A 17,487-nucleotide genomic window follows, 5' to 3' on the forward strand; every position below is an offset into this window, starting at 1 on the left:
TATTATTGTATCCTTTTATTTACGGCAACTTGTCAATTTTTTGGCGTTTGCGACATGAAAAGAGTAAGATAGGCTATTTTAAAATCCTTTCAATAAATTGTAGGGCCATGGAGCTGCCCTAGAATTATTCATATTCTACCTTAGGCCTACTCACTCGGGACGTTGCAACATTCTTGTGGCCATGCAGTAACTGAGGAGTCGAAAGATATGGCAACTGGCTGAAAAAGCCAATAGTTCTATAATTCCTGGATGAGTAGACAGGGAAAATTGTTTTTTATTTTTTAATTCATTAAGTTAGCCTGGACAACGTCCATAGGCCTACACAAAGCTTAGTATTTCACAGCATTGTTTCTATATGTTACCTCGGTCTTATAAATAGTTTCTATTGAGCTGAATAATACACAAATTTTCCAATAAAGTAATCAAAATGTACTTTAAAAATATGTAGGCTATACTGAAGGTCTAAAATATTTTTCCTGCAACCAAGATTTGGTCTTTGAAATATCTTGTGTATATAATTTTATTTTAAAAATGTAGATTATTAAACAACCTATAATCTTGCATCTGGGATTTTTGAAGACGTAATAACAGCTAAAAATTTAGTTCATTCTCTCCTCCTTTGCTGGTCACTTTTATTACCCTGTCCTTTTCATATCAAATATACATATTCAGTTGAATACCAGGTTAACTGAAAGCTTTTAACTTGTAACAGAATTTACTTTCCATCCACTTATTCTGAAATTGTTTTTGTTTGCTTTTGTTTTTTGTGCAATTTGGCCTAAGTCTGGCACTAAGGCAACTGAGCCTATTCTGCATCCCACTCACCTTTCAGACATTTGAATGCTTAGCTCTGTCTTTTATCCGATGCCCCTTTTGTTGATCGATTAAGTGATGGGATTTTTGTTACAAGTGGCGTATTGTTGACTGGTTAAGAAATGAAATTTTTGTACAAGTGTTATATTGTTGGTTGAGTTCTCAGAGTTCTCTATCTGAAGGGCGCTCTTAGGCCTCCTTATGTAGTTTTAAATACCACAAATTTACTTAACATATATCTATACTCTGTTTTTTTCCATCTGTCCATCCGATTGTGGTGTTTGCGCATGGTAACACTGCGTCCCGGGCTTTAAATAACATCCTATTTCGAATATTAACGGTGTAATTCGCATACAGTATATTAAAACACTTTTCAGTTGCAAATGTACACCAAGATATCCTTTTATTTACCTCAAACTTACACAGCGTAACTATTTAAAAGCCCAGGACGCAGTGTTACCATGCGCGACCACCACAGGCGGATGGACAGATGGAAAAAAACAGAGTATAGTTTAAATATTAAATGAATTCAAAATCTAACCATTTATAAATGCTCAGTGGAATGCATACAACAATTTAGAATACTACATACTGCAAAATACAAACACACATTATAGATCAACTCTCTTTTACTAAATCTTGTGATCACTGCTTCGAAATCAATTCATTATTCAGCTTTATCCCTTCCAGTGCTAATTGGGTCCATGCCTGACAAACGGTTCTCGGTCATTGTAGACCTAAGATAATTTTTGATCAACTAAGGCCTACTAAAAGATCTTTCTCCACCTGCATTTGAGAAATTTATTGCACCAAAAAATTTACAAATTTCCGTAAATGAAATGGTACAATAATAATAATCGTCCGTTTACTTACAAATCGAATCTCATATTCGAATTTCGAGAACCGTGCAATGAATCATACAAATTTCATACAAAAGTGTTTATACTTCATCGGTTTGCATGATTCATTAAACTAAATTTTTATAAATGCCTTATATTTAGGCAACACAAGTTTTTCGCAAATAAATTGATTGGAAAAACTCGAAGTATAGATATAAAATTCTCTCTTAAGAATGGTAGGCTAATAACGTCATTGCCTCAGGCGAATTCTGAACGCTGATTGGTCCTATTTTCTCCCATGACCGAGTCTTCACACAGATCTCAAAATTATGCCACCAGCATGATCTTAGAAATGAAAAATGGTTTATAAGAGTAGGTGTCGTTTCAAGATCAGAAACCTGAAAACTGTTAGGGAAATCAACAATATCTTGCTGCCCGAACCTAACGAGCTTTATATCCCTAAATTTCCTAATATTCAGAAATTCCTCGTAAAAATAATTCTGACTAACAAAACCACCAAAGAAGATTAAAAAGAAAATCACGTATACACTTAAAGCACTACAGACGGCTCATCGTCAGAGAAAATAAAAGAGTAATCCTTGTCAAGCTTAAAAGTTAATAGCATATTTTGCAAGTCAGATGGTTTTGATTATATCATACTATAGTTACTATGGGAGCCATTACTCTCTCTCTTCTCTCTCTCTCTCTCTCTCTCTCTCTCTCTCTTAGTCTTTTACAGCAGATTATAAATATATATAATATATATATATATATATATATATATATATATATATATATATTATATATATATACATATAAATGCAATTGTAATAATAGCCACAATGCCGTCATAAGCCTAAACAACGCATAACTACTTTCGTCCACGATAAACAGTCTGACTGCTGTAATTTAAAGCAGAAACTATATATACAACATACTTTATGACCAGTTTTACGCTGACTAAATTTGGGTTCACTTCATACATTTATCATGTGCTTTCATTTTCGCTCTTCACAAATAAGTTATATCACCGTGGTTTTCTCCAACAGAAATGAGTTATTTTGTACATTCAGATGTATCGCGATGAGATACGGACATTACTGGGACAAAAACATCGTTGTCGACGACGAGTAGACTATGTCGCTTGCTTGAATAGCATCTCATAAGTGTTTAGGGTCTGCTGGAACTGCTGGGGCTTCGATTTCCCTCGTCTACACCGCCATTTCCGACGCGTTCTCTGTTACTATACTTCCTCGCCATAACTGGCCACCAACCGTGTCACAGATCCTTATGATACACAAGCTAAATCATTCTGCTCTTGTTACATCAAAGCTAATTTTTTTCACTACATAAAAAAAACCCGAGTTAATCAATAACCTTGAATGTTAGACAAAATCACAATCGGACACGCGTAGCAACTGTTGTGATCAAGATTTTTACTAGAAAATAGCAATCGTGCCATTTCGCGACGAGCTTAAACTCAATTGGACAAAGCTGCTGGCATAATCATGCTGACCATCTGCTCTCTAATATTGTGTCAGTTATACCCAGGACTGGCCCCGTTAATGGCCTCCCTTGACAAACAGGCTCCTGTCACGTGGGCTCAATAAATGTCACGTATGATGTATGGTAGAATGGTCTCTCCGTAAATTACCTGCTGTTGCTCTTAAAATAATAAGAAAATTTATGATAGTCCAGTGATTCTTTTTGAACGGATTCCCTTAGTCCTTTATTAAAACACATAGGTTTGCTGAGGAGATATCTTTACTTTCGTATTTTAAAAATTAATTATATCGAAAAGCTTACGGTGAAAGTAGGCTTTCAGTAAGAAAGTGGCTAATGCCATTTTTCCCTTATTAATGTGCATAATAGTGCATTTAATAGCTTATGCTACTAGTCTCACTATTACGATAGCTAACTTAAATTTTTTTTCTTATTACTATAGTGGCATGCCACTTAGTTATTTACTATTGTTATTCGTGTTTTTAGAACTGTGAAAGATTTGAATATGATCAGTTTTTTCTTGCTTACAAACACACAACGTACAAATTCAAGAATCAGCAACAAAGCATCTATTACATTTCGTAGATTTGCAACTGGAATCTAAAATAAGAATGCTAAAAATCTGTGCTCCTCTATGTTGCATGATTTGGAAAGAACATAACTGAACAGTCTGTGGTATTTGTAATAGTCATAACTTCTTAGCTTTGTCATTTCCTCAAAATTCTTTTGCAGAGGTTTATCAGTACAGGTCTTTGACTTATAAGCTTCGTTTGTCCTATTCTAAACATCAGTATTTTTTCGGGAATCTAGACAGAAGTGTTCTATCTTTTAAACACGCAAATCTATTAATGTATTTACATTCTTGTATATTTTCGTCCTCTACAATAACTAGTAGATATTAACTGCAACTAACTGAAGATTTGGACTCAATATCTTACTGTTCACATTCAAATATCTTTTAAAACTGAAAACTTTACGGGGAATATCTTTCTCATTATACCTCAGAATGGTAAGGACCGGAAATAATGTGAAGTACGCATCAACAATCCTGTCCACCTTCACCCTGGCAAACAAAGTGCAGTCTTACAGGACGATACATTCCAAAGGTTCCACCCGATGTAAAATTCGAAGAATAGGCTTTGGCACCATTTCTAGCCAATTGATCTTTGCGTTCTAAATACAATACTTTTGACGATATCGAGGAATTAATGTCTACTATGACTTTCTGATTACTGGTTAACATTCCGTGTCCTAACAGCGTTGCCATTCTTTGTCCTTTGTGCGCTACATGTTGTTAATTATCATCAAATGCTGTTTCATAAGTTCGGAGTATTCGAGCCCCCATGAATATGGTAGTAGTTACATATCCAAATACGAGACCGTGAACATTATTTACTCCTATAAAAGCATTTCCCATTACATCTTTTTTTATTCTTGTCGAGATCATCCGCAAACTCCTGAATTTGAATGCTTACATAATTTGATAGTGTGGGAGGGACCATTTCTAAATTGCTTTTGAAAGCTAAATTTAGGGGTACTCGGAAAAAAGTGATTTAACAGTGTGGGGCCTAATATTCTTTTTAACCTTATCCCTTTTAAACCAGTTTGGAAATCAAAAAGCGAATCATAATTTGCAAACAAGAAAGAAAAAAAAGAATATATATATCGACATCTGGCTTATCAAACACTAAACAAATCTAGGTTTCGTAGGGCCAAGTGACCACCCAACGCAAATAGGCTATACATATCTTTTCCCTTATTATTTCAGTCAGTGGCGACGTTTTTCTTTTTAGCAATAATGTTCAACCTATGCCTCCATAACTTCATTTTATTAGTTGTAATCCAGGCTTAAAATTCAAAACCTACATACAGAAGTTCTAAGTAGATATTCTTTGTTACATATTTCATTTGGTATACGCTAACAATTCCTAAATACTGAAGATAATCTTAATCCTCATTCTGAACACAGCGACCTGTAAGAACTGCGTTGAAATTCAAGTTTTCATCCAATAGAATCTCTACATGTGATTCATTTTTATGTATAGATCTAGCTATTTATTTTGTAGATAACTATCAAAGTAAACCTTATCATGCAGCCTCGCATTGTATACTATGATAGGGGTAATTATTCTTTCAGCGTTTGGGAAACCTCATTTGTCACTTCCAACCTAACACTCACTATGTTCTTACTTATACTTTTCCTCAACCCAGTAAATACTCCCCTACCTATCAGACAATCTTTCAGGTTTGTTCTGAGTTTTAAATCCTTCACAAAGTTTATATTGTATTTCATTTATCAAGTCTTTGAGTATTTATATTTATGCCTGATCAATTGTACCAAGTCAGCTCAGAGGTAAAGTAACTAAATCCTTTTTCAGAAGCTTATTAGTCAATATTTCAATTGCACTTTTATTTCAAATGCTGATATGCAGAATATTTAGCACGCTATTCTGGCACATCCCAGAACTCTTAACACATCTTCAAATTTGTTTCTCGTGCCAAGAAGGTGACTCCTTAACAACTTCTGATTTTTATCAGCTTCTTTATAAACTCAACTTTTCAAGTCGTGTCCAAAATCTTTTTCAGTCTTATTTAAATTGCGAAATTCTAAGAGGTTTTGATTACAAAAAAAAATTATATACGCATATATATATATATATATATATATATATATATATATAGTATATATATATATATATATATATTATATATATATATATATATATATATATATATATTATATATATATATATATATATATATATATATATATATATATATCAATATTTTCATTATCTTAGTGCCAAGAACATAATGGTCAGTTCTAAAAGCACCACCTCGAAGTAGAAAACCATTGAGCGCTCCACCTCCTAACGAGTTTCACGTCTCAAGTCTTAAACAATAAATCATTCTCCATGAAATCTAGTTTTTCCTTTCTTTCTGTTCCCGAAGAAGCCCAGTGATTTCTGCATCCATTTACAACCTAAATACTAAGAGCATGCGCTAAGACAAATGCTACCTTTTCAAATCATTGCTAGGATAAAAAAAAATTCCTCATATATAGTTGGACATTGCATAATAATCTTAACACTTTATCCATTATTTTTCTGCTACACCAATATGTCGACTGTATGATACCCATTAAGGACCCAAGATTCATTTGGTTATCTTTACTTCTTTGTTTGTTGGCTTTTGAAGCCATTACAGACAAGAGTTTTAACTGTAACTAGTACGGCAACTATTATCCAACACAAACATGTGCAAGGTATAATCAAACGGAGCCAGTTATATGTGAAATATTTCTCAAATTTCTTCAGCACATAGTAGATGGAGTTTTCTAAAAGAAGGTTGATTGATCCCTTCAAGTCTAGATCTCTCGATCCCGAAGTGGACGAGGTCCTGGGATTTCTGACGGAAGATTTGGACCTTCAAGGTTTTCTTGCTATATATTGAGTACCCCTTCCTTAGAGGCTTCGATTGTTAGCAAACCAGCAAAGTGATATTTTCTATATTCAGACGATCTGCCAACTTCTTATATATATTGATTTCTACTCAGACCATTCTAAAATATAATAACCAATTTCCTCTGTAAAAATCTAAGGGCTCAAAGAATATGTAATTCTGAGCACTTAAAGGTCAGTTTACCCAAGTAGAAGAGAGTGCCACTTAATCTATGGAATCCTTTTTTTTAAATAATATGAATAAAGACAAGATAATCTTTTAGATTGGCCACTTAAGAAAAAAATTCAATAAGCAAAATTTTTTTCCTACCTATTTATTTTTGTAATTAAGATGTCCTCCTATTGTTAAGAAAAATAAATATAAGGGTAATTGTAGTTTTCACAATAGGAGGACATCTTGATTATATAACGGAAAGTTGGGCGAAAAATGTTGCTTATTGAATTCATTTTTCTTAAGTGGCCAATCTAAAAGATTATCTTGTCTTTATTCATGCCATTAAAAAAAGGATTCCATAGATTAAGTGGCACTCTCTTCTGCTTAAGCAAGCTGGCCTCTTATATGCTCAGGACTACATCTTCTTTGAGCCCTTAGATTTATGCAGAGGGAAATAGTCCTTTTTATATTTTAGAGTGGTCTGAGTAGAAATCAATATATATAAGAGGTTGGCAGATCGTCTGAATATAGAATATATGCCACTTTGCTGGGTTGCTAACAATCAAAGCCTCTAAGGAGGGGATACTCTATATATAGCAAGAAAACCTTGAAGGTCAACATCTTCCGTCAGAAATCCCAGGACCTCGTCCACATCGGGATTGAAAGATCCAGACTGAAGGGAGCAATCAACCTTCTTTTAGAAAACTCCATCTACTATGTGCTGGACGAAGTTGAAACAACGTATTACACATTATTACTGGTATCGTTTGATTGTACCTTGCACATGTTTGTGTAGGATAAGTACTAATTGCAAATTATATTAAACAAAAATAGCCCTTTGAACGATTCTGATAAAAGATACAGTATGCCAGGTCAGAATGTAATTTGTTTTACTTGGGCCAAATATCTAAAGGCATGTAAATAACAAAACACATAAAAACGTCCACTGAAAAGCGAACACAAATATAACTCTGGCCGTCCACTGGCTTAACTATGGTCATGGTATTAACTGGTCAAAGGCTGACACAGCAATTCGAGTTAAAGCCTTGACCCAAAGAAACACCTTGGAAACAATGTACACACCTGTACTTAAGGACCTGATTTGAACATTAGCTCGCATGTAGCCCGTGTTCTGTATAAATATACTTTTCTTTGATTTCACTGCAAGTGTAACAATGTCAATTAGATGCAAGTACTAGCTCCAATCTGTGTGCATGAACGTTTACATACTTATAATTTGGATATTTTTACAAACCGTTTAAGTTGTTAGAATTGGTGACAAGGACCTCAAGATGACGACTTAAACAATCCCTGAAGCTAACCAAACTGACAGTCAGTGAAAATGTAAACTGAGCTACCAGTGTCCATCTGGGATATGGGTCACCTGGAATAGCGCAACATGGAAATATATATATATATATATATATATATATATATATATATAGGGATATATATATATATATATATATATATATAACCGGTGTTTTCAGTGAGAGAGAGAGAGAGAGAGAGAGAGGAGAGAGAGAGAGAGAGAGAGGTGTCCTGTAACAAAACCTGGATAAAGGAGCAAAGTTTGCTACAAATCTTGTGTATTACAACTCCCATAATTTTGTTACCAGTAATGGGAACTGCGTCAGTTTTGCTAATATTTCTCTTCTTATAGGGTGACAGCTTGAATTTTCCGAAAATTCCAAAGTTTAGCAGCTAAAAGATGGATTGATTGATTAATTTATAGCAACTATAGACATTCTGGGCATAAAATCAAACACTTATCTAGCTAAAATTCATTAAAACTATAAATCAAGATAAAAGAATGTACAGAAAAATATATTCCTTAATTCGAATTAGTTATGTAAAATCAGATGAAAAGTTAAATTCTGCAATAGAATTTAATTTTCTATAAAATATTAAATTACTGATATCATTATTATCGTGAAGTACCTCACTCCTGGACCTGCATTGAGTGAGGTAGCTCTTTCCTTCTTTGGTGAAAACTGGGCAATCAGTTAATAAATGATTTACGGTTAAAACTTCCTGACAGGAACTGCAGATTGAGGGCCGTCTCCTTTCTCCACTATGCAATAAGTGCATGCTTATGTCCTATGCGCAGCCTTGTTAAAATAATGCTAGTCCTGCAATCTGGATAATCTCACGACTGCCATATTCGGCCTTCAACTTTATATTACCAATTATGCTTTCCCAACCAATTTGCCACTTCCTACTCACTATCTAGATACTTGAAATCAGGGTTTGGAAGGCTTATGAATGCCTGATTATGTAATCGATATCCGATTGTGGAAGGCTTATGAATGCCTCATTATATAATCTTATCGATTGTTTACATGCCTTATCAGCTCTCTCATTCCCATCTACTTATGACCACATGTGCAGGACTGGTATCCAACAAAAGCTCACCCTGATATGCTTGCGGAAGTACAGGAGGACCAGCCATCCCGGTGCTTCTTGTACTAGGTGGTGGAAAGGAACCGACTGTTTTCATGATGATAAAAGTTCACTAGTCAGAATATTCGAACATATTTTACGGCTTCGAGAACGGCATATATAATTCAGCCGTGAATATCGAGCAGGAAGGAAGTGGGTCATTTCTAGATTACATAATTTCTTAATACTGCTACAACTACTATTGCACAGCCGACTACAGCCTCCGACAAAGCCATCAGGAAGTATGCTCTGCCCTCTGTGTTGGAGGGAATGCTGAAGAAATTCCCGTCTAATGTCTTCACTGGAAATATGTTTCTTCCCTCCAACAACTTAGCATACGTCAATTAGTGATTTTTACCAAGGTGGAGATTTAGGGTATGCAACCTGTGCTATTGGTGTTGTGTATATACCAATATCTCCTTCAAGTCTTACCTCCAGAGGGGAGAGGTCTGCGTAGTCTATGTCCATTTGCTGACCGATCTACTGGGGAATTTACATATTGTAATTTGGATATCTGCTAAAGGCTAAGGATTTGAATATGTACCTTAAGCTTAGTTCTTCCCTGCGGCTTGAAAGAGGGGCTACGCCTAAGTCTACATATACACTAGCTACAGTGCTCTAGCAGAGTTTTCCGGTCTGCTCCCCAATCAAAATGTGATATTACCTTCCTTATAATCAGCGATTGTTCAACTGTTGGCGAGGTCATTTATGCGAGGACCAAAGGTAAGTTTCTTATCAAATACCGCCCCCAAGAAGCTTAACTTCATAAGGTGAGAGATATATTGTCTTTTCAGAGTAGGGCTGGTTTCGCCTCTCGTTTTCTAGTTCGTGCGAATATGATGGCTTTAGTTTAATGAGGTGAAATCTTAAATCCCCTAGCATCTGCTCACTTTGAAGCTGCATTTATTGCAGTCTGAACCCTCCTCCAAGTTTGTGCAGCAGTAGAGAGAAAAGTCTCCGAAAAATAATGATCCTTGGACCCCAGTTGGTAGGTGATCCATCAGACCATTGATTGCTATTGCAAATGCGGTAACACTTAGCACGCTGCCTTGAAGGACACCTTCTACTCTATAGGAAAAGGAAAATGCTGATCCAGCTAAAAGGCGGACCAAGAAAATTTACATCTTTAGTGAAAAGTTTGGTAAACTATGAGCTAGATATTGTCCTATTTGGCTCAATGATACCTTCAGATAGTAAATGTGATATCTGGTCTTTTACAAACATCACTGTAAATGGCCATTCATTGAAGGCACTAATTGATTCTTGTGGCTCAGATAGTTTTATACGTGAGGAAGTAGCACAGAAACTAAATTTGACAATAGTTCCTGTAGGTACAGCAGTCTCAATGGCATCAAAATCTTTAAATACTAGTTCCCCTGGGTTTGTTAAAGCAGCCTTAGTGCATCTTGGTCAGAGATATCCTCGTATCCAGCTCGGGGTTCTGAAGGATTTATGTTGTGATGTTATCTTAGGTTATGACTTTCAAAAGCAACACCAGAGCGCAACTTTTCAATATGGAGGGAATAAACCAAGTTTAAAGATAACTAGAGCCAAACCTGTCTGTGTATTAGCAACAGCTGATATCGATGAACCGTCATAGTTTCCAAACTTGCCTTAACAGTGTAAACCCATTGCAGTTAAATCTAGACACTATAGCCAGGATGACCAGCTGTTTGTAAAAGACCAAATATCACATTTACTATCTGAAGGTATCATTGAGCCAAGTATAACCCCTTGGAGAGCACAGGTTGTAGTAGTCAAAGATCCACTTGGCAGGCACAAAAAGAGACTTTGCATTGATTATTCCCAGACCATTAACCAATACACAGAACTAGATGCATACCCCCTCCCAAGGATAGAGGATATGGTGCATGACCTTGCAAAATATAAGGTGTTCTCCACATTTGACTTAAAGAGTGCATATCACCAAATCAGCATTAAAGAGAGTGAAAGGAAGTACACTGCTTTTGAGGGTGCAGGGAAATTGTTTCAGTTTTGTAGGATTCCATTTGGTGTCACGAATGGTGTAGCTGCATTCCAAAGAGCTATGGACAAACTAGTTGAAGATGAGAACCTCAAAGATACTTTTCCATATCTAGATAATATTACTGTAGGTGGATTAACTCAGGCTGAACATGATGAAAACGTTCAAAAGTTCTTGGAGGTGGTTCGGAAACGGAAGCTTACCCTCAATGAAGTGAAATCGGTTGTGTCTGTTAGACAGCAGGAAGAGAACTAAAATAAAGAATAACAAGATACGAGAGTGGAGGTTGGAGCTGGCATCGTACAGCTATACCATACAGCAAGCTTTAGACCTTGCCATACAGTATCGTCCTGGGAAACAGAATTTTGCACCGGACACCCTGACTCGTGCCTATTGTTGTTCTATTTCTTTAATGTCGAATCTCACTGACATCCACGAGAACCTCTGCCATCCTGGGGTCACTCGTCTTTTGCACTTTGTGCGATCCAAAACCTCCCCACTTTCAACAGATGACGTGAAAAGTGTGTGTGCTTCTTGTAAAATCTGTGCACAACAAAAACCGCAATTCCATCGTCCAGGAAAAGGAGTCCTCATAAAGGCCACCCAGCCAATGGAACGTCTTAGTATTGATTTCAAGGGGCCTCTGCCCTCTACCACGAACAACAAGTACATTCTTACGGTTATTGACGAGTATTCACGTTTCCCCTTTGTGTTTCCCTGTCCAAACATGCATTCTAAAACAGTGATCAAATGTCTTGAATCTATGTTTTGCCTTTGTGGAATGCCTAGTTTTATTCATTCAGATCAAGGTCCTTCTTTCATGTCCCAGGAACTGAAAATGTACCTTTCTCAGAAAGGGGTTGCAACAAGCAAAACGACACCTTATCATCCGATGGGGAACGGCCAGGTTGAGAGATACAATGGTATTATTTGGAAATCTATTCGTTTAATACTTGAAACTCGTGACTTGAAGACTCAACACTGGGAGATAGTACTTCCTGAGGTTTTGCATTCAGTTAGGTCGCTCTTATGTACAGCAACCAATGAAACCCCTCATGAACGTTTCTTTAGGTTTCAGCGTCGCTCTAGTCTTGGAAATACTTTACCATCATGGCTTTTGACTTCCGGACCCGTACTATTGCGACATGTTAGGTCTAGCAAACATGAACCGTTAACTGATCAGGTTCAACTCATGAATGCAAACCCAATGTATGCAAATGTCAAATATCCAGACGGAAGAGAATCAACTGTGTCTACTCGTGACTTAGCTCCAAGTCCTGAGGGTGCAATGATTCCTGTACACCAGGTTGAATCGTTAAGAGAGATGGAGTCCCCAAATACACCTGGAGTGCAGGATGCACAAACTCATGTTACACCTGAAGTGCAGGATGCACAAACTCATGACAGTTCACAAACTCATGATAACCGTGATTCTCATGTGCCCAGTGAGCCCACTGAGCTAAGAAGATCCACTCGTGTGTCAAGGCCTCCTGATCGCTACGGATGGGATTAAACCAATACATTTGTATAGTTTAACAGTGAATTTTTCTAGGAGGGGAGAATGTAGTAGTTTTATTTGTGGTAGCATGTAGCATAATTGTCATAAGTTATGTGCTTGTGTTCATGTGTGCATGAATGTTGTTAGTTATTGTTGTCTGTTTTTCTGTTACAGATATGGTAGTTTGGTAATGTGTTGAATAAAGCTTGGAATCTGTCACCAAGTGTTTACTTTCATTATAAATTGTTTTAATGCAAATTCACTAAGTAAATATAATGCAAAGCGATAATTATCAGTAATAAATGACTGAATAATGTGGAATCATTTTAATTAGTTTCTCTCTATTTTCTCTACCTACTTGTTTTTAAGAATCAATATGACTTGCTTTGGAGATTCCACTGCCCAACTAATATGATCGCCTTCAAAGTTTACTGTATAATGATCACTGGTAACTACCTACATAAAAAGCTTCAAGATTTGACACTGATCCTGCTCCTAATAAAAAACAAAGCTGCCCACTAAATAGAATATGAGAGGCGCAGCAAGGACCAATTAAATATTTTTAGCTAGGGGCTATAAACCATTGCACGGGGTTCATTCTACCACTAGCAGTTACAAGGAGGAGTGAAACAACGCTAACAAACATTTGAAGAAACAACGTTGATGGCGTTTACCGGCGTTGACACATATATATATATTATATATATATATAATATATTATAATATATTATATATATATATACTATATGTATTGTGTGTGTGTGTGTGTGTGCTGCGTGTGTGTGTATATATATATATATATATATATATATATATATATATATATTATATTATATAATATATATATATATATATATATATATATATAATATATATATATATATATATATATATATATATATATATATATATATATATATATATATATATATATATATATATATTAATATATATATATAAATATATATATATATATATTATATATCTATATATATATATATATATATATATATATGTGTGTGTGTGTGTGTGTGTGTGTGTGTGTGTGTGCGCGTGCGTGTGAATACGACCAACGGACAAAACTCAGTATGTAAGAATCCTAGAGGCATGAACCTAGTTTGTATAACAAGAAAGGTGACTGAGCAACTCAGACAAATGACAAGGCACTGATACGGGAAGACCAGGTTTGGTTCGGACAAGGAATAGGTCCCGATTCGGATGTTTTTAGGAAAAGTCATGACGAAGAGTCGATAGAGAAGTAATGCAGGAAGAATGGAGAACGTATGGAATATAGAAAATAAATAGCCAAGAACAACTGTCAAGAAGTAAGTGCAGCACGTGGTAGGTTACGTAGCTGGAAGAATGGCTGGTCTGGTGTGAATGTAAGTGAGAGCGAGCGTGTCTTACGTCCTCATGGTAAGAGGAAAGGACGTAGAAATAGATGAAGGTTGTGTTATTGCAAAAAGGATAATAAATGGAGTGTGGAATAGCTATTTGACTCTTACCAATGATACATTGCTGATTGGGCGAAGCTAAGACAAACTTTAGGAACTAATGAAAAAATGTGAGCGTTTGCAAGAAGAGAAAGTTGTGAAGAAATATGAGCATGATTAGGAGGGAAAATGGTAACCTGGAAAATGGCTCATTGAAATCTTAATTAATATAGACGCTGGAATGAAGGAAGCCGTATGGTAGCAGTTATAATGAAATCAAATGAGCCACAAATAGGCACTGCTAGAAAAGTAGCAGAATGTGTGCAAAAGACTGGAAAGAGACTTGAAGTGTGTCTGGAAGCTAAAGGTAGGAATGTATGGCTTGTTGAGTCAGTTTCCATTATGAATGTGAAGTATAGCTGCCGAGATTTTTTTTTTTTCGTAGTTTATGTACCATTAAAAAAACTGAAAGGTTAGCATGGGTGGAAGGTTGGATCAGGGCCATTTGAGATTCCTCAGTCGTGGAGGAAATGTCGTACAAAAGCTTCAAAGTACTTATGTAAAATAACAGTGACGTAATATAAGTAGAGTTAGTGGCGCCCGGAGCGGACTCTGAAAGTGCCGGCCCATTCCCGTGCTAAAAAGTACTCAAGTGGTGAAAATATAAGCGTACATTTTAAGCCTCGACACCTCAACAATTTATTTTATTTCATAAAGCTAAACCAAAACCAACACAGCAGATTTACAACGAAACCCTACGAGCTCTGTTGATACCAATTCGCTAATAACAACATCAAAGTCCAACAGCAGAGTCGATAAATCGCTGTCCGGTGTTCCGACCAGAAGAAATAAGCTTATAAAAATAGAATTATGCCAGACCAGACCTGCTCAAAAGGTGCGAGAGTGCCGTCCGAGGCGGAACCGCCTCCCTGCACCCCTCCCCCCAAATTAAAAAAAAAAAAAAAAAACTTTTAGTTACGGCTCAAGGAGGAAGGAAGACATGAGGACCTTGAAAGGAGCTGGACAGAGCGCGTGAAAGATGGCATGAAAAGGATAGGGCCTTAATATCCAGAAGGCACGAACGTATATGTAGATATAAGTAAATAGCATTAGTGATTGTAGGGGGTTCGATACGTTGCTGATGAACCTTCTGTGTACGTATGAGGTTGCCTAAGTATTCAGCAGAGACGGGTCACCCTTGATTCATCAGGTATAGCAAGTGTGTGTCAGAGACCACTTTTTTTCCTTTGTGGCAAACCATTATCTTAATGCTCCTTCTGCCTAGTGTGTTTGTACACTGAGAATGTTTACGAATGTATGACTACCATTCCGCACCAGCAGCAAACGCAATTTAGGTTAAATCAATAGCGACCAGTATGGTGTCACGAAAGCAGGTAGGGGAACCAGGGTGTGATCATGGAAGGTCGAGCGGTCGTCTAGTTTCAGAAATATCGTTGTCAGTAACAATTAATAGTATATAAAAGCAATTAAACTTATTTTGATAATAGTTTAGTGTGTGTATCTAGTATCATCACTACTTAACTGCGTTTCTTCACATTCGCTATCAAAGGAGGGAAATGTGTCATGGGGGCTAGAATTGTTGGGTAATTAGGGTTCCTCATGAATCATTCATACGTAATATGAGCGGATACATATAATTTACCCGTGAAAGCAACAAATACGTAAAATACCGATCGATGTTTGTTTCACTCAAGATTTTCACAAAAGTATTGACAGTAAAATATTACACCTCGACAAAATGATAGTTTAAAACGTAAGCTGAATCAGATGGCTGCGTGTTGGATCAGGATAAACTTTTCTCTTAAAAATAAGAAGCTCGAACAAGAAGAGAAACATTTTCTAGTAACGAAGGACTTCAAATCTAAAATACTAACCTATTTCAGCATGAATTTTCACTGAATTAAATCTCTCAAAAGTGCAAGATGCCATCAATCTGCAATAAATGACTTAAGATTCGGAATTCTCATGCTGTTTCAGTTTTCCCCACGTCTTGTGTCCCTCCACCTTACTTTGGGAATCTGCAGCTTCCTCCGGGCTGGAGTATCATTTTTCTCCTTCAGGCCCAGGCTAGACTATGGCACCAGGCTGGAATGCAACTGGCCTTTGCGTTTAGTGAAACTGAATGTTAGGGGTCTTTTGTTGAACAAATAAGGAAAATCATGCGGATTTATGAGTTTGTATTTCATTCAGTGCAATTGTATGTTACAGGTTCTAGTTCCAGTCGTTCAAATGGTCTTCGAGGAGCGATAAGCCGTGAAAATGTTGATTCCTCGGATTCTCACATCTTTCTTGTAAGTATCCACCGAATGTGGTTTAAATCTCTTGAATAATCATTTTCTCAACTATTTCTTTGTAAGATAAAAATGAAGATAACCAAAATGCCTGCAAAACCTGAAATATATATGCAATCTATTTTATATTTCAAGAATAGAACGGATGTAGCATAAACCAAACTACTTCGATCATAGTCACTGTTGTTCCTAAAGTCCCAGTGAATCCCAAGAGGGAAAAATGATTTCGTCCATTGGACCTGATTAGGAGATTGCCGAGTCGGAGTTCTATTGGCTAGGAAGCTTCTACAGACAGCAGGGTACAGAAGAAGATGGTGCTAGAAGTGAATCAATACAATTAGGAGCAAATAAGATATATAAATATTGAAGTACATGGATGAATAAATACCGTGAAAAATAAATAAGCAAACGAAAAGAAAGTAGCATATCTTAAAATCGAACTCATGGTGTGGAAGGCAGCACACACACACACACACACACACACACTACACACACACCACACACCAATCACACACACACACTACACACATCACACCACACCCACCCACACACACGCACGGGGTTATAGAACAATTAATTATACATAGTGATCACTTACGGGTAACTCGGTGGTGAATGGAACCATGTGCCACTAAAATACACATATAAAATTACTACTGAACTACCTCGCTGCAAATGGCTCCGAATCAATATGGGAAGGGGATCTAAGGGTCGAACCGGGAAAAGAATTTTGTAACTAATGATTCGTGCACCAATGTGTTCCGTAAGTGCGCTACTTTCACGTTCGATATATGAGATAAATCAAAATGTTTTCCGTACTTGAAATAACAATTTATATGAACAAGATTATAGTAATTTTGACCACAGCGAATTCTCAGATTAGAAATCGTGTAAGTAATGTAATTATGGAACTTCATTTGGAACATTTTTAAAACCTTCACAAACTGAGTAAAATATGCATTATTATACAACATTATACAGAATCAATGTTCTATATTAATAGTGCAGCGAAGCTATTTTTAGAAAATGCCTATTAGAAGGGTTGAAA

General features: G+C 36.4%; 1 protein-coding gene across 1 annotated transcript in view; it reads left to right on the forward strand.

The window, feature by feature from the left end:
• Nucleotides 1-17,487, forward strand: part of LOC135210910 (gamma-aminobutyric acid receptor subunit rho-1-like) — a 44,064-nt gene that overhangs the window by 6,147 nt on the left and 20,430 nt on the right. Inside the window, exon 2 of the mRNA XM_064243861.1 lies at nucleotides 16,357-16,439. Coding sequence (XP_064099931.1) covers nucleotides 16,408-16,439 — 32 coding nt within the window. The 5' untranslated portion in view covers nucleotides 16,357-16,407. The remainder of the gene's footprint in view (nucleotides 1-16,356; nucleotides 16,440-17,487) is intronic.

The sequence above is a fragment of the Macrobrachium nipponense genome, chromosome 4 (assembly GCF_015104395.2).
Source record: "Macrobrachium nipponense isolate FS-2020 chromosome 4, ASM1510439v2, whole genome shotgun sequence".
Taxonomy (NCBI): Eukaryota; Metazoa; Arthropoda; class Malacostraca; order Decapoda; family Palaemonidae; genus Macrobrachium; species Macrobrachium nipponense.